General features: G+C 37.7%; 1 protein-coding gene across 4 annotated transcripts in view; it reads left to right on the forward strand.

Moving 5' to 3' along the window:
- Window positions 1-19044, forward strand: part of Erbb4 (erb-b2 receptor tyrosine kinase 4) — a 1229537-nt gene that overhangs the window by 415313 nt on the left and 795180 nt on the right. For all 4 annotated transcript variants that reach the window (XM_004626607.2, XM_004626604.2, XM_004626606.3 and 1 more), the window contains exon 2: window positions 9652-9803. In XM_004626607.2, the coding sequence (XP_004626664.1) occupies window positions 9652-9803 (152 nt within the window). The remainder of the gene's footprint in view (window positions 1-9651; window positions 9804-19044) is intronic.

Consider the following 19044-nt stretch of genomic DNA (forward strand, 5'->3'; position numbering starts at 1 on the left):
TCCTTGCAGGGAGTTCTGCTGAAGGGTTCCCTGCTGGGCCTGCAGCCTGGGTCAGAAGAGGATCCCTGGGCCCGGGAAGTCTCACTCACTCGCCGGGCCTGCTCTCTGGGTCTGTTCAGGATCCTGCGGCCTGGGTCGTCTCACTCACTCGCCGGGCCTGCGCTCTGGTCTGTTCAGGATCCCGCGGCCTGGGTCAAACAGCCATCTTTAAGAGAAGAGAAAAAAAACTCAGCACGCTACCATTTAACTTGTTTTGATGTTTCTTCACAAATGGTAAAAAATACTGAAGTACAGACAAGGAATAATCGTAACGTTGTGGCCAATATTATAAATATGGAATTATAAACTTAAAACATTTTCTGGTTTAAAAAATAAATCTGGTAGTCAGTGCAGCTCTGCGCGGTCTCTGAGTCTAGCAGGGCTGTTCTCTATGCTCCTGACGGTGCTCACCTTTGTCCATTTTTCCAGGGCCTCCACGTCCACCTCTTCTTCCTCCTGTTTGTTCCATCAGAGGTCCAGGTGTAATATAGTTTAGCTGTTTAGGAATTCTTGAGTGTATTTTAGAGATTACTGCAAATAAACAAAAGAAGCAAAATGAGGGGTAATTAAATTGTAGGAAGATAGGCCCTTGGCAAGATGAAGTGGTCCAGGGAGTTGCCTTTCTGCTATCCATGCAGAGAGTGTCTTCCTAGCTATGACTCTATTAGCAAGGGTTTATAATCCCAAATGTCCTTTTGTTTTGGCTCAAGGATTATTCAAGACTCATCTTAGTAGGTATCACAAGTTTTTATGTTTTTTTCTCTTTGGGAATCAGTAAAATGATGCTAGAAAGTTAAATATAAGGAGAATAGAGTCTCATTTTTTTTTTAAAAAAAGTATTCATTTTAATGAGAAAAAATAAAATAGCAATGAAACAGTTTCAAAACAGGTTAGTAGGACCGTTTATAATAATTAATAAATGCATTGTATATTGTTGTCTTCATAATAGTTATTCAGAGGACAAGATGCAGACATGATATCTTGTCTAAACAGTATAAGTCTCATATTTTACAAGTTGTTTTATCTTTGTTTGTTTGATACAGGGTCTTGATACACAGCTCATACTCATAGTGATCCTCCTGCTTTCAGTCTCCTCAGCACTAGGATTACAGACATGTACCACCACGTCCAGTTTCAGGGCGGGCATGGCATGTGGTGCTGGAGATCCAACTCAGGGCCTTGTACTTGCCAGGCTGGTGCTTAGACTGCTGAGCTGTCTCTCCAGCCCTAAGTCTCATTTTTTAAGTGATAGTAGTTTTTACCCCCAAAAGGCTTTATGTCTAGTTTTTATGATGCAAGTTATTAAACAATGTCCTATCTTAGCACTAATATTTTAATTTCTTTAATTATATAGAATATGAAACTTCTGAAATGTAAACTTACTTTAGTTATTATTGTGGGTGTAGTCACATCTGATTAAAATATGTAAAACCACCAATAAGTACTTCGTACCATTAAAGATACCACTGCTGATTAATAAGAGGCCTGAGTGCAGAAACATTTTAATGAATTATTAAGTATGCTTCATTCAGGAATACAAGGGTGGCTCAATATCTATAATTCATTAGTAATTTACTCTAATAAATTAAAAACATGGACAAATACAGGAAAAATTTCAACTTTGTATTCTAAAATTATAAAAACCTTGTTAAGTGGGACATTAGACTATATAACATTCTAAAGATGTATGCTGAGACAAGGCAGGCATTTCTGAGAATATTAGAGGATTGTTTATAAGTGGAGAAAAATAAGCTAAGAACTCCTGAGTTCATAATACCTAACCTGGGCTTACTAATGACATTCAGCACAAAGCTTTACATCTTAGGTACATTGTCTGAGACTCTGTGGTAAAATGACTTATTCAAACTGCTCTTAAAAAGTACAGGAAGCAAAATTTGATTCCGATTCTCTTCTGATACTTAATGACTACAAATCCATTTATTTCTTCAGCAGTATTGGCTGAAATTCTGCTATTTGCCTGTAGAGTTTGCATTTTAATGTTCAAGCATATAAGAAAGTAAAGGAGCGAAAAAATAAGGTAATCTTGGATAGCAACCCCAAACATAAAGAAGGGAAAGAAAACAAAATATGTTGTTTGGGAACTTGACACTTATTTTAGATAAGGTTGTTAAGGTATTTTATAATGTTCCAACATTTGAACAAAAAGTGGAATACAAGCTCTTTAGGCTAGATATTTCTATAACTAGTCCTATGGCCTTATGTTTATATCTCTACTTCTTCTACTGCCTTTCTACATTCTTTTTGCATCTAGCAAGAGCCTCGCCTGGTCAGGGATCCTTACATCATCAGTCGATGGCCCAAGTCTTAATTCCTGTACTGGATCATTACTAGTGCTGTATTGGGTTGTAGTTTTCCATCTCTCTTCATACTACAAATCTTAGCGACAGTTCTGAGACATTTCCTACCTACACCATGTAGAAATAGTCTAGTTTTACCTCGTTAGTGAGGACCAGTTATTCTAGCTGGCTTTTAACCCTATCTTCCTGTTGATTTAGAGGTATGAGGAGACCAACCTGGCTGGGTGGTGGCATTAACATCAGTTCAGTGGAATCACTGTTATATTATCTGGTGGAGTACAGTGTGTGGGAACTTGGTACCTATTTAATAAAATGGTCAGAGAAGGCTTATCTGAAAGACTGGCACTTTTGCCAAGACAATATGAATATGAAAAATTATGGTAAGAAGTTGGAGTTTGTAGTACATGTGATTGGGAGCTAAGCAGTAATTTTGGTATGAGAGACTTGAACAGGCTCTGCTTTTAAAAAGATAATTCTGCTGTCCATGTGCAGAATGAATTTGCAGGGAAAGTTGATGTAGAGAAATCCTTGTTTATCAGTTAGGAAGCTACTTCCTCTGTGGCTTGGATTGCATGACTATATCATAACTGACCCCATTTGGTTTGTGCTTTGAGCCCGGTGTTGACCAGCTTGACATTTCCACATAGCTTACACATGATACAGTAGTAGTAATTGAAAATGCTGCTTATATGCTCAACAAACTGCATTATTATGTAGCACACTTATTATTATTATTATTTATTATTATTTTGGTGGAACCAGGGATTGAACTCAGGCTCTTGTGCTTGCCAGGCAAGCGCTTATTCTACCAAGCCATCTCCCCAGCCCAGAACACTTATTATGTTAACATTTCAGAAGAGAAAATTATTTGTTAGTGTTGCATTGCATAGAGCAATTAAATCTGTTTGTTTGTGTAGGTGGCAGTGGTCTCCATAGCTCCCACGCAAGTGTGTCTGAGTTACTTGCACACCATGTACACATGGCTTACCTATGTTTTACACTGCCTGCTACAGACTTTGCCTTATAGAACTACATGTGCTTTTATAAAGAACACTGCAAAATTTTATCAATATATATTTTTCTTTGATATTAGGTGAATTGTAAATGTTAAAGGAATAATTATGCACTTCCTTATTTACATTTCCTGATAGCCGCTTTGGAATATTAGGCAAAAATTCGATTTAGTTATGCCCCCTCCCCTCCATGACCTTAGGTTTCCCTTTGTAAACATCTTTCTTTCTTTCTTTTTCTTTTTTTTTTTGCAAATTGAGTACTGATTTCATAGCCATAGCAATGCCTTTAGGCAGGAATTGATTTTTAGTATTTATATGGATAACATTTCTTCATTTGCTTCTCTTTGCAGAATGAATTAAATGAATTCTTGTGTTAACCAACGTTTTTATATTGCTGCAAACTCCTAAATCTTGATTTTTATAACTGATTGAAGGCTATGTAGTTCACTCACTGTTGGATGCAAAGCTTAATAAGAATAAAAGGCCTGTGCCTTTTGGAAGGGTAGCTACATTTGTAACTGAATCAATACTAAATAGAGTAATTGGTGATTTTATTAAGGTTTTATATATATCCTGATTCCTGGAGTTACATTTGGAATGGAAACTCTGTGGGGTACATGTTAATTTAGTGTTTCTGAAGACAAAAATGTTGTAAGCTTATCGTTGAAGGAGTTGACAATAATGTTGACAAAGGGGCCGAATTCTGTTAAACTTGTTTTGACTGTTAAAGAAGATTTTTCAATTCTGTTTTGATAAACACTTTGTGAAATCAATGGAACTTGATGGCTGAAGCATTGTCTTGGATATATTGCTTGATTGTAAAATCGATTGACAAATGGAAGTTGTGAGGCATTCGGTGAAGGCTGTATGAAGAGAGCTACAAATGATTTTTATGCATCTGTTCTAACTAATTCTTTAGATATCAAGTCTGTCTTTCAAGATAAAGGTTATGATGCATACACTATTGATTCTAGATACTTTGAATCAGACATAAATACAAAGGGAAGGCTTACTGAGATAAAAAATATTTCCTAAATTGAGCAATGTGTAGGAAAGACTCCAAGGATAGGATGTTTGGTAATAACGTATTCAGATTAGCCAGAATTTCTGTTTATGGAATGACATTAATTTTGTTGAAAAATATTTCTAAACATAATTATTCTAATTTTGCATCTTTTACAAGGTCTATAGAAATCACAGCTGATCATTTATTGAACAGTAAAAGCATTTTTGAATTGAAGATCAGTTTCTGAATGTCAGGTTTAATTGCTTTAATATCCAATAAATGAATATCATTTAATGATAATTTCTTTGAGAGCTTTGTGCTATATTACTCAGCATATACAAAAGAATGACAAATAAGTTACATCTGTCTTCAAAGAGTTTGTAGCATTGGGTGGGTGTTATATACTGTAAATGGTTTAGCAAAGCCATGTAAGGAAAATCTATATTCATTATGACTACAAATAATCTTGTTTTAAATGAACATCAACAACAAAAATCTACCACAAACAAAATTGTTTAGATTCAAAAAACTTCATGTATCTTTTTTCCTACATGCAGGATGGAAAGCATGAAATACTGCCTACTAATTGCAATTACAGTAACAGAGATGATTTGCAAACTATGTCTCAGGCTTTATAGTAAAGGTCAGAATACATTAAACATCTTAGATATAATTTTTTAATCTTTATTTATTTATTGGTACAGGGTCTCGCTGCACAGCTTAGACTCATAGTGATCCTCTTGTCTCAGCCTCTCAAGTTCTGGGATTACAGGCATATGCCTCCATGCCCAGTTTTGGTGGCTGGCACTGTGTCCCAGGGGTTCTGGAGCCAGCAGGCATGTGCTACCGGGGATCAAACCTGGGTCCATGTGCTTGCCAGGCAGGCATTTAGGCCACCGAGCTATCTCCCCAGCCCCAGATATCTTTTAAGTGGATCATTACATGGTAAATTTTAGAATTATTAAAATGTAGGTTTTACTTTAGAATCAAAGAAGCTAGCACAACATAAATTGTACCAGAGTTTCAGTGTAGCACTGGATATGCTTTCACAATGGTGTGTAAAGTTTACTGACTAAGTAGTGTCCTTATTTATTCTCAGGAGTGGATGCATTAAAATAGAAATTTTGGGGTCAGGGAGATGGCTTAGTGGAATAAGCACTACTCTGGCAAGCGCAAGGGCCTGAGTTCAATCCCCAGTTCTGCCAAAAAAAAAAAAAAAAAAGAAAGAAAGAAAATAGAAGTTTGTCCACTCTGGAATTTGATAACTAAAATCTATATTTCATAAAACCATACAATAACACCTTTTCTCAAAAGATATTTTGTAAGTTTCTGGAGAGTTTTTTAAAACAAATTCCTGAGAACAGAAAAATAAAGGTCTAGATGAAATATTTTTCCAGGAGAGCCTTTAATCTATAAGGAATAAAATTCCTACTAGACCTTGACAGAGAAGGGATGTGCTCTTGAATCAATTTTTCTGTGTCCTCCTGCTTGTGTTGAGTATCTCTGTAGTCTTTATGTTTGTTTGTTTTGAGATTGGGTCTCACTGTGTAGTTCAGGCTGGCCTTGAACTCACTGTGTGGCTCAGGAGGCCTCAAACTCACAGCCATCTTTCTTCCTCAGCCTCCCAAGTGCTGGGATGGCAAAAATGCACCACTATGTCCAGCTTGTTTTTCCTTAGTTATCAGTTCTAATAACATACACAGCCACAGAATAAATAAAACATTCGGGTGATGAAAAAATGAATTTTTAGTTTTATTATGAATCAAATAATCCCAGAAAACCATCCAGACTAATTAAAGTTACTTAAGGTGTTGAGCATAGAACTGATTTATAACTTAATGACCATTTGTCCTATGTGTAGTATTTTAGCAAGTATGACTGACATCATCGCTATTCTCTTGCTACTGATGGTAGCAGAACAATGAAGCACAATAATTGTTTAAAAATCTTGCTCTCTTGAGCTTATATCTTGGCCGTATTTACAGTGCGCCCTCCTTCCTATGGACCAACATGCTGATTCATCCATTAGCTGTCAAATCATCACTCCAGGCACTGGACTGGATGATAACACAAAGGAGGCCGAGTTAGGCAACCATAATTTACATAGTGTTCTGGGAAAGTGTCGTACAATGTGTTAGAGTTGAGTCCTTTGGGCAAACTAACTTCTGAAGAGAGGAGAAATGCATAATATTTATTTCAGGTGACTGTGTTCCTCAGCTTTTGTTTTGCTAGAGACAATAACCAACACTCCAAACTTAAATTTTTTTTTTTTTTAATCTTTTACTCACTGATTTGGTACAGGGTCTCACTATGCAGCTAAGACTCCTAGTGATTCACCTGTCTTAGCTTCCCCAGCTCTGGGATTATAGGTGTTCACCATCACACTTGGATTTGGTAGCTGGCACATCGCGCCTGAGTTCCAGGGCCAGTGTGGCATGCGGTACTGGGGATGGAACTTTCCAGGCAGGTGCTTAGTTCACTGGGCTATCTCCCCAATCAACACAACTTTTAAAGACAGAGAGGTTTAATTTGGCTTTTAAGGGGTGTCAGTCTATCATCAATCAGCTCTATAGCAGAAACAGCAGAGTAATGGATCAAGCGAAGCTGCTCAGCTCATGGTGCCCAGGAAGCAGAGCCAGAGAGGAAGGGGTCAGGGACCAGCCCTAGAGCCCACACTCCCACCTCCACACCCCACCAGATGTTTCCAGAAATGTGCTCTATTCAACCCTGGCCCGACCAAGTCAGCTCCTCAACCCTGTGCACAGGTGAAAATTGTGTAGTCTCACTATCAAGGAAGAGGACAATGCATGACAGATTGTAGCGGCCTTTGCCTGGGCACCCATCACTATTGCCGCACAAAACTGCTTCCTGAAAGGTAACAGGTAGCAAACAAGTTTTTATAAGGTCTCTAAGGGACTTGGATGTCAGCAGAGAGAATAGGAAGGGTAGATGGGAAGTATTAAGCTGGTAAGATTCCAGAGAAAAATCATCTACAGACTATATATTGTTTTAATAGAGCTGCTATGTTAAATTATCACAACTCTGTGGCTTAAAACAACAGCAGTCTGTCCTGTTACAGTCCTGGCAGTTGGAAATCCAACATCAAGCTATCAGCAGTGTCATGCTCTCTCTGAGGCTCTTGATAGGATTCTTATCTTTTCCTGATTTCTGCCTCCTCTCGTGGGCATTCCTTGGCTTACAGCAGCATCGCTAAATGCTGTCTTGTAGCTGCACGGCTGTCTCCTCTGGGTTCCTGTGTGCACATATTATCTTTCTCTACTCGAAAGGAGTTCTGTCGTGTTGGATTCGAGCTCACTCTAATGACCTCATCTTAACTTGATTCCACTTACAAACACTTTGTCCAAAACTAGTCACTGGGTTAACTTAATGTTACTCTATCAGATACCTAAGTAATCAATGTGGAAAGAAAAAGTGTTTATTTCAGCTCATGGTTTCTGAAGCTATTTGCCATTTGTATCTTGTCTTAAATTCAGTGTAAATTATTTAATTTAAAATCTATTTTTTTACACACTAACAATTATAGTGTTATTTTATCGAAGATTAAAATCAATATATTACATGATAAAGATTGTACACAGGTGTACCAATCATGAGAAATACCTAAAACTGTAGAAGATAAAAATATGAACACACAGGGTGTGTACACACACATACTTACATAGGATTAAAGACTCTCCCCTCAAAGATGGCAGACTGATATAATTTATTATTAGCCCATTATATTTTTTCACATTCAGGAACATACAACGTGATGATCTGCCTGATGTAAATGGGTTAGATTTTGTTATCTATTTTGCTTGTAGGATATGGGAAATATTTCAATCCAAGTTGTTTAACATATATTTTGGAAAAGATAGAATTTTTCAGGTTTTACAGACATGCAACTGTGCTTAAAATTTAGTCAAAACAGTGACAGTAGCCAGCAAGATAGCTCAGCGGATTAAAGCACCTGCTTTGGCAAGCACAGGGACCATAGTTTGATCCCTGGTACCACATGCCACACCAGCCCAACCCTGCACCCAGGGTGGGCTGAGCCAGTCACAAACAAACAAACAAACAAACAAACAAAGGGGGCCAGCAAGATAGCTCAGCAGACTAATTACCTGCTGAGGCAAGCACAGGGAACAGGGCTTGATTAGGGAGCAGGGTGCAATCCTTGGCAACGCATGCCATGTGGCCCCAGCCCCAGGTGCACTGAGCAGGCCCCTGAGACCAGGCGTGGTGGTACACACCTACAATCCAAGAGCTGGGGAGTCTGAAAACAGGAGGATCACTGTGAGTCCAAGCTGTGTGGTGAGACCCTGTACCAAATACATAAATTAAAAAATTACAATTAATATTATTTTAAAACAAAAATTATTACTGTTTTCTCTTGATTGTGATTTATTTATACCTGCCCAATTATAGTACCACAACACAAGAACAGATTACAAATCCTAAAAATAAATACATTAGAAATGATACAGAATTTCTGAAACCAAGATGATATGAGTTCAACAGTGGTTATTATGTTGCATGTTGCTCTCTTGAAAGTAGTTTTTCAGATTGCCAGATACAGGCATGCAAAATTGGTCAAAAAAAATATTAAGTGTTGGACTGGGGAGATAGCTCAGCAGCCTAAGCACCTGCCTGGCAAGTGCAAGGATCCAGGTTTGATGCTTGGTATCACATGCCGTGCTGGCCCGGAACCAGGTGTGGTGGCATATGACTGTAATCCCAGAGCTGGGGAGCTTGACACAGGAGGATTACTATGAGCTTCATAGTGAGATCTTGTGCCAAATAAATAAATAAATAAATAAATTATTAAGCATTAATTGTTCCTCTTAATAAACCATTAGAAACTGCAAATAAAATTTTCTTAGCTATCTTGTATGCATATGTATATATTTTTCCTCTTTCTTTTTTGTTTCTTCTTTCCTTCATTGCAGAGAAAACAATGTTTCAATGAAAACAAATGCCTTTGTATGCTTTATGTATTTACAGCAATTAGATTTTTAAATTCATCTTCTTAAAAGGTAGACTCCTGGTGTTACTGTAGAACCCACCCCCTCTTCTCTCTGGCTAGTACGCGTCATTCAGGAGTATAAAATGAAGGCATTTGTCAGTGTGGAGACCCATCACTCTTAAGAATGCTTGAGATGGTTTAACTTAGGGGACTGAGGTGGACTGTTGCAGAATAGCTTTAAGGAAGATACTTTGGTTGTGCTTGTCATGTAAAGATTCTGTAACGCCTGTGTATCTTTTGTCTTTGCAGTGTGTGCGGGAACAGAGAATAAGCTGAGCTCTCTCTCGGACCTGGATCAGCAGTACCGAGCCTTACGAAAATACTATGAGAACTGTGAAGTGGTCATGGGCAACCTGGAGATCACCAGCATAGAGCACAACCGGGACCTGTCCTTCCTGCGGGTACAGCCCTCTCTTTGTCCTTTCTTTGGGAGTTGGCAGTGATGCCATGAGGTAGAAAAGGGAGGCTGGCTTGCTTGAACAGGGTTAGCTGTGTTCTTCCTGCCTGGTTCTGTGATGGTAGGCAGAAGACAATAATACTCAGGAGAAGGACAGGTGTGACATTGATGTGAGGAGCGACCCCAGCCAGGTGTTCAGCAGTTACTGTCACTGTGAGACAGGTAGTGTTCCGTCAGGGTGTAGTATATGATATTGTGCAAGGCTCTGAGGATCTTTCAGATAAGAACTGGTGACTTTAGCCATCCATCTCCTTTTTGACCATATTTTTTATCAGTTTAGATTTTTTAGACTATATCATATTAGCATCAGGAAAGTGTTTCTAAGAGGGGTTCTATTTTAGAAAGCATCTAAATGATTTAACATAGATGCATGAGAACTCACATGCATTTATATAGGTAGATAAATGTATACACACAAGTGAGTAGGTGTGTATGTGACATTGTTCTGAGACAACCAGTCCTTCGGGAAACTTCTTTGTGTGCTTGTTGGACCTCAGGCTGGTAGCAGGATGTTAGTGCTGATGCCCGTAATTCAAGTTCTGTATTCCTGCAGCAGGTAGAGGAAGTTCTGAATTTCAAAGTCACCATGGCAAAATGAGATTAGGATGTGGCCTTTGCACTGTGGGAATTTACTTTCATACAAAAATTATTATATGTGTTTTAAACAGTAGTACCCATGGAATTATATGATGTTTGTTCAATAGTGTTTAAATACTTTTGAAGGAGAACTGGCTTACATAAATCAGGATGAGGTGTTCCAAACACTGATAGAATAAAGTATTTAAGAGAGAGTAAATTATTTAAAAAGCTATGATAGTCTTAATATTTCTTACCATATAAGAGTAGGAAAATGCTATTTGAATGTTTTGACTATGAAAAATACATCTAGAATGAGTGGTAACCAGAAAATGGGCCACTTGAATAAAGGGACACTGTTTGACTTGAGATTTCTAATTTTAAAATGACATATTAGGATTAGTTGGCTAAGTGAAGGTAAATTTTTATCCTATTACTCGCTTCATGTTTAGTAATTAGGATTTTTCATTGTGTAAACTTTGTGTATCAAAGTAGATAGTAAAAGTTGCTTGAGTCTTAGATAGTATGTTAATACTTTTGGGGAAGGTGCTGCTGGTTTTAAAAAGGAATACATAGAAGGAATTTGATAACATATGTAAGAAATTCAAAGGCATTCTTAAAAATGGAAAACTAATGGAGAATGCTGAATTATGAAGAGGAGAAATGAAATAGTTTATATGGTCTGTAGATGATGACAATATGAGAAAATATTTTCAAGTGCCATCAGCAGATCTTCAACATCCTTGTTAGGTGTGCTTTGTTTTGTTCACTACACACAGAAGTAGATATCAACTTCCAAAATAGTTGCAAATGTTGTAAATGACAGTCTTTACATTGAGTGACATTGAAATGTCTCATACCTTTTATTATTCTTATAATCATATGAAATAAAAAACTAGAATACTTAAAGTTATAGCTTAATCAACATGTAACACATAACGTGAAAGTAGTATTTGGATATTTGAGTAACACAGTCTTATGTTCATGGCAATCTAACATTTCTAGAAATTTGAACTAAAAATATTAGACATTAGAATGAACAGACTGGGCCAGCCAGCTAGCTCCACAGATTAAAGTTCCTGCTTAGGCAGACATAGGAATGGGAGTTCGATCTGTGGTGTGCCATAATGGCCCTGCCCCTGAGGCAGGCTGAGACAGATTGAGACTGGGCGTGGTGACGCACATCTGTAATCCCACCTTTTGGGAGGCCAAAAACAGGAGGATCACTATGAGTCTGATCTGTGTAGAGAGACCATGTAGAACCTATACTAAATATATAAAATAAATAAATAACTCATAGTTTAAAAAAAAAAGAATGAACATATTTAGAAAAAATAAAAGAAGCATAACAGGAACAGCTTTAACTGGAACAAGAAATGAGCTGTCCAGTAAGTAACTGCTGTTTCCTAATTCAAGTCTCTAAAAGTTCATATAAACTGAACTGACTCACATATGCATATTGTCTATCTCTAAATAATACAAAGCTAATTCAAATAGGTTTTTTGCTAAGAGAGAACTTGTTTTTGATGAATATCTGTCTCTATAGAAAAATAATCATTTCTAATCACGATCTATACATTCATCCATCCAAAAATTGATTATAGCCCAAAATACATTGGCAAGTAATCTCTGGCTCTTGATTACAATGCTGAAGTACTGTAGCAGAGATGTATAGTACACAGCTACTATATATGCATGTGTATACAAATGTATATATTGAAAACATGTACAGACAAGCTTCGTTGAACAACAGATGGCCATTCCTACAACTAGGTCATTAAATCCTTTGGCCCCTAAGGAAGGAATTGTCCATGGGAGGCACATGCGAGTATTTAGAATAAAGAAATGGTCACAGCACACTGCAACTTGATAGCTTTGCTTTCACTTGTATAACTCTTCCATGCAGTGCTGTGATGTATACAAGGACATGAGACTAGAGCACGGTGCTGTATTGCACAGTATAATCAGCAAAAATTAGAACACTGTGCTGTAGAAGAAGCCACCCTATGCCTGTGTAGCTACTCATGCTCCTGCGCTGTGAGTCGGCATCCAGGTCCTGTGGCCCAGCGGTGGGCAGTAAGTCCACAGAACCAGCCTCAGTGGTCAGTCCGAACGGTTGTTAAGCAAACAGCTCATCAGACAAGGAATATATATGTTTAGAGTTGCTAAGATACAAATAAGAGCCCAGAAGCATGAAATTTCTGTAAGTGTGTAAGTTTACAGTTGTCTGTACGTTTATAGTTGCTAACACAGAAACAGCAACCCAGAATCATGAATCTGGTCTTGAGTTAGTGGTGTTGGGGAAAGGAAGAAGTGGTTGATGAAGAAGGTTCTGGAAAGGTTTTATCAAAGAGTGCTTTCATTGAATCATGAGAAAATGAATAGGAGCTCATGAGGAGTATGGCGTGAAAGAGAAGGAACATTCTAATGGATAGAACGTTAAGTTAGGGCTCGGAGGTGAGGCTGGCATCAGAGTTGGATCCTGAGTTTGTGCTGCTTTAGACAGTTGGGGTCTTTATGCAGATAAATCAAGTGTAGGAAGGCAGGACATGGTGGCAAATGCCTATAACCAAGCACTAGGGAGGCTGAGGCTGGAGGATCTTTGTGAGTTTGAGATAAGCATGGATTACAAAGTGAGTTCAGCCTGAACTGCATAGCAAGACCCTGTCTCAAAAAGATTTTTAAAAAAAAAAAAAGAAGAAGAAGAAGAAGAAAAGAAAAGAAAGTAAAGAAAATCCCCCAGGTACGTAGCTCAGCAGCAAAGAACCTGACTGTCAAGTATGAGGATCTGAGTTTGAATCCAAAGAACAAGAAAACCTCACGTGTAGGTTTCCCCTCAGGAGCCTATGGTGTAGTGTACATAAAGAGAGTTTGAAGGTAGAATAAAGTAATGTAATAGAGAGATAGTGAATCATACTACAGGTATTTGTAAAATGTCAGGATTTAAGTGACAAGTTGACATTTTGGAATTAGATAATATAATAAAGGGGGTTGAAAAGAGTTAGATACAAAAGTGGAAAAGGACCCTACACTCCAGATGCTTCTTTCCCAGCTCTTTGGTTAGCACAGAATTGTAAGTGTCTTCTTAATGAGTCCCGCAAACTGACACTGTTTGCCAAAATCTTCATTATACAGCAATACTGGATGAGCCATTAGTCCAAATTACAACTTGGAATATGCTAAAAGCAATCCATTTAACATAAAATTTCTTGAAATAACAATGTGGCTCATTTATTCTATTAGTAGCCTCCCTCCAAAATACATAAGCTGGCATCGGTACCTCATAATAAGCAGAGCCCATGTAAAGAAAGATCTAGTTATTTTTGCACTATACTATTATTTTGTACAAGTTTTGTATTGTATAAATGAGTAGTAAACCCATATAAACCTATTCTGTGGATTGCATCTCTCTCAGATATATTTATGTACCCGTGATTCATGGAACCAATTGTTATACTTTTTATAGGTTTCCCAATTTCCTTTCCTCCAAGAATGACCTACATCTATAATGTGTTTAGAGAGGCACCATGGCTAGTGATCTTAAATTTCATTCTGGATTTATTTCTGCCTTTTGGAGCTACATAAATTACTTTTGTTCTTAAAGGATTTTTCCATCCTTATTTTCATCTGTAACTAACTAGGTAGAAGTGTGTTTTGTTTTGCATAAGACCAGTGTAACATATATGATACCTGTGATTCGTTTACCCAGGTATTCTATCTTTCTTTCTGCAGAGTATTTAGAACAGAAACAAGAGATAGCATGTCAATTACTTGCTGAGTGGACCAGTGACTAATTTTCTTAGTTGTGTATCCTAGGTCTATGTGCAATATGTTCTATCAACCCTCAGGTAAGCCTTTCATAGTTGTCATGCTGTTTCATTGTGACCATGCCATGGGGCAGCTACAGAGGCTTGAGACACAGCATGGTGCAGCAGGGATCCCTTCCCATCAGGCCTATAAAGAAGAGCAGTCAGTGTCAGTGTTGGGTGGTCTATTTGCCCACTTGTGTACAGAATGCCATCATCTCTTATTTTGTAATTGGGGTGATAATGAAAGACACCAGCGGCCAGGGGGCAGGGGAGTGAGGAAAGGAAAAATGAGGTGGGAGGGGAGGCAGACCATAGAATGAAGAAAAAGCTTGGAATACAGAGCAGAGAAAGGGCACAATTTGTCCAGTCACCAAAGTGGGAATTATCCTTGATTGGGATCTGAGGATTTCCCCAGAGAGGAGCTAGTGACCTCAATTTACCCTACTCACAGGGCAAGTCCTATTCTCTGACTTCTGTTCTAGAAAAACAGTTTCAAGGCCCATTAGTGAGAAGAAGGAAGAGGTTTATTCAGCAGATTTAAGAAGTGTGCACACCGAAAAGAGAGGGTAGGCCCTCAGGAAAAGGCTCGTTATTAGGTGAGGTGGAGGTATTTGTATAGTTTTGGATGTCTTTAAGGTAGGTGGTCAAAGCTGTGGGCTCCTCCTGTGTATGAATTTACCCTGTTGGTGGCTGGGTTAGAATGCAAATCATTGGAGTGTGTTTTATGTTTAGAGACATGGAGACCGTTGGGTATGTTGCCTCTTAGAGTGTGGAGCTGTGTAACAGAAAGGACAATTTACAGGTGGAAAGCATGGGCCCGGAGCCCGAGGTTTACTGTGTCCCGCAGACCTTTAGCAGTGCTTTTCAGTAAGTTTCTTGAAAAGGGCATGACCAATTTTTGTGTCCTGAAGCTTCTTCTTTTCTTAAAAGTGCAGTTTTGAAATGACAGTGTTCTTTCTCTCCTTTTGTCCTTTCTTTAGTTCTTCTAAAGGAAGAACTGTTTTACCTCAGGGACGATTCTTTTCCTGATTCGCTTTGCTTCTGGACATGCACTGTGCCCAGCCATTCCTCCATTTGGCCCCATAAGATGCCCATGACGTTACCGAAGCTGAGTGACCTCTTCCTCTGTCCACCTCCCACGGGGTGATGTTGTTTCCTTTGCTATAACGGAAATGCCCCACCTAGTATACATCCAAGATCTCAGAAAGGCAGCACAAGTGGTCCTTTGAAATCAGACCAAGTGATACTTGCAGATAATCTTTCGAAACTCTATAATATTTTGGAATTACTTCTCTTAATCATGGTTAAACACAGTGCATTTTGTTGAAACTCTTTTAAAGCTATTCTTTTCGAAGTAGTTTTATTTTAGTAATTGTTACACGCTTTTAACCTAGCTTTCCTGTAACCTCCGGTCTCTGCCTTTCTTGTTGGCGAAAAAAAATCTAGTTGACTGTGTTCAACATTTGACCCCCCAGACATTACATAGTTGGCTAGAAAAAGGCTCTAAAACTTATTTACTATGTGCTTTATCACTGTCACAAGGTTACAGTATATAATAGAAAGCAGCAAAGCATAAAAAATCACAGATTTTGCACTATTGTCTTACACTTTGTGAACTCTCTAAAACAAGGCAAAATGGAGCACGTAATAGGAATGAACTGTTAGACCTTTTACCCTCATTAAAATTCTTGAGCGCATTCTCTTCTTTGTCATCACATTGGCCTTCCTCACTGCTGTTGGCCTTCAGTAACTCAATGCTTCTGACAAGGTGACTGACCCACCAATTTTTATTCCTTAAATGTATTTTCTCATTTCGTGTTTGTCCTCTAAACAATCGACAATTAATTACCAATTATAGATAAAGCAATATGAGAAACACCGTAGAGAGTTAGTTATACCCTTGTCTGCTGTTACAGTGGAGAATGCATTTGACGTCTGTGGCATATTTTAGTTGTCCAAAAATTGTTTTTAAAACAATATACATTCACAGAATGAAGTGGCAAATTTAATAATTTGATATGGAGCTGGAATAGCAATAATATTAGTAATTCATTGGATTTCCGTATTCTGTAGTACAGAGACTTAAGTTTTAATGAATGCTCATATTCTGTGCTACTAAAGAAAGAAAGGTATTACTTCAAAATTTCGATCTCATTAATAACAAAGGGAAACTACTGAAAAAGCGAGAAAGTACTAGTTTCCTAAACAAATAGATAAAAATGTGCATTTTTAAGACAAGTAGCAAATATGTTATTATGAGTATGCAACAAACTTTAGGAAATATGCTTTTATTGTATATTTGGCAGAATTACATGAGTTTTTTAAATCTTTCTAAGAATCACTGCCCCCTACATTTTCTATTTTATTAAAAGAAAACTGTGGAGAAATCATTTAGATATTTTTCTTAAATTGGAGCCTTTATCTTTTGTTTAAATTAATATTTTAGAATGCTCTAGAACTGTCACCTTTTCTTATTAGACTATATAGAGAATTCTTCATACATGAGGGCATTGCTTTTCAATCACTCCACAAGACATGGATATAAGTATTGGTGTCTGGTGCTGGTAGAGTTCCAATGCCCCTTTGCCCTCTTTCTCACACACAGTCCTCTTTTGCCTATTGATACATGCTGCAGGACGGCAGGGAAGATGCAACTCAGAGAAGAAAAGAGGCTGAGAGCCTTCCAGGAACCTCGGACCTCGGCTTCATTAGCGTGGTTCTATTACAATGAATTCATGACCAATGCTTGACAATAATGCATTCTGAGCTGCACCAAGTGACTATGCTTTGACCTATTCCTTAGCTATTTACAGTAAGGACAAACAGCCAGACAGCCTGAATAAAAAATAATCTGAATTATTTATATTTTGGGCTATGTCTGGCTTTAGTGCCTATTTTTCATTGTCCTTTGACAGTACAAAGCAAATGACTGAAACTGAATCCATCAGCGTGGGAGGGCTTTTCCTATTTGTGTGTTTCCCGTATCATGCTCCATATACTTACCTCTATCCCTGGGCTGAGACAGGCATACAGCCTAACTTAACAGTATTCTACAGTGAATAATTCTTATTTAAACATACATAAATAATTTTGAAATACTTCATTAGGTGAGAGAATGATTTATTGAATACTTTGTTTAAATACCACCTACCTCTATCTGTGTTTTAGTTCACCCGATAGAATGGCTTGTTAGAGGGTGATTATTTTGTAGTAATTGATTAGAATCAGAATAAGAGAAGTAGAGATATTTTGGAGACACTGAAATTGGGAGAGGGAAACACCATGACATGACACATTTATGCAATATTGAGGTGGGCCCACATACCATATGTTCTCACTCTTACCAAGAGGGTTATTACAGTATTTTCTGATTATGTATGATTCAACTATGCATACATCTTGACTAGAAAAAGAGTGTACAATCTGTTTGCTTTAAATCTTTGTGGTTAAAAATTGATATATTGGGGCTGGTGAGATAGCTCAGCAGACTAAGTGCCTGGTTAGGCAAGTGCAGGGACTGAGGTTCAATTCCCGGCACCACATGCAGCACCAGCCCTGCCCTCAGGGTGGGCTGAGCCAGCCCCAGAGTCTGGGTGTGGTGGTGCATGTCTGTAATCCCAGCACTGGGGAGGCTGAAAACAAGAGGATCACTACGAGGCTGAGCTGCAGAGTGAAACTGTAACAGCCAAATACATTTTTTAAAAAGTGCTATATTGTTAACTGTATTTAATGGTGGATGAGGAAATAAGTCTTCTCCATCAAGTATTTATAATCCTTTGTTTTTTGTTCACAGTGACCAATAGTGTAACATTTCCTTTAAACTCACTAATTGGGGAAGTTGCCAAGAGAGAGCTACAGATAACGCATCCACATCCTTAGAACTCACCGTCATTTTATTCAAAGGAGCTATCACTTCACCAGATTGTATCGGTGAGGTAATCAAGTATGAGAATAAAATAGGGTGCTTCATATTCTTCATTCCTCTTTCTGTTTGCATTCTATATAAAGCTGCATTTGTGGTGAAATGGAACATGTTGGTGCTCTATTTAGGTGGTGATTTCTGAGCAGGAAGAGCTGGAGCACACCGAAAAGGAACTAGAGAAAATAATACTATAACATGTCAGTTGGGTCAAAGCAGACATTCTGGGTTAAATGGAATTTTTAGAGCTTTGATAGTTTCTGCAAGCTGTTACTAAGATCCTTAAACATAATACAGATGCAATTTTGTATGTATGTATTTACAGCTGGCTTCTAAATTGAAACTTGATTTTGTACTAAATCTAATCATGGAACTTGTAATGCATTTGAAAAAGCTATGCAATTTACACTTGGCTTAGGGATTTTTTTTCTTCAGAGGTTAAGTGCAATTTAATCTGAAAATATACATTGCCTCAAAATTCTGATACTCTTCAGCAATTTTACAAGATCTTTCAAAGATAAAAATGTCTATATTTTGTATTTGGTAGTTATTTAAGCATATTTTAGAATTTCATAAACACTTAAGTAAAATATCAAAATGTATTCAAAATATATATGAGTTTTCTCTATTTTGTAAGAGATTTAAAACAAAATATTCCCTATTCTAAAGATGTAAGCTTAACAGGAAATAAATATTTTAGGGTGTGTTTAAAGGAAAGAGAAATATAAGAAATAGAGCAGCACTTGGAACTATAACATTTAAATGCACACAAAAATGTGAGATATGGCAAATGTGTGAATTTTTAAAACTAGTAGTATACTGTCACATCACCAATTTTTTTTAAATTTTATTTATTTATTTATGTGTGTGTGTGTGTGTGT

This window comes from Octodon degus, unplaced genomic scaffold, assembly GCF_000260255.1.
Source record: "Octodon degus isolate 3935 unplaced genomic scaffold, OctDeg1.0 scaffold00016, whole genome shotgun sequence".
Taxonomy (NCBI): Eukaryota; Metazoa; Chordata; class Mammalia; order Rodentia; family Octodontidae; genus Octodon; species Octodon degus.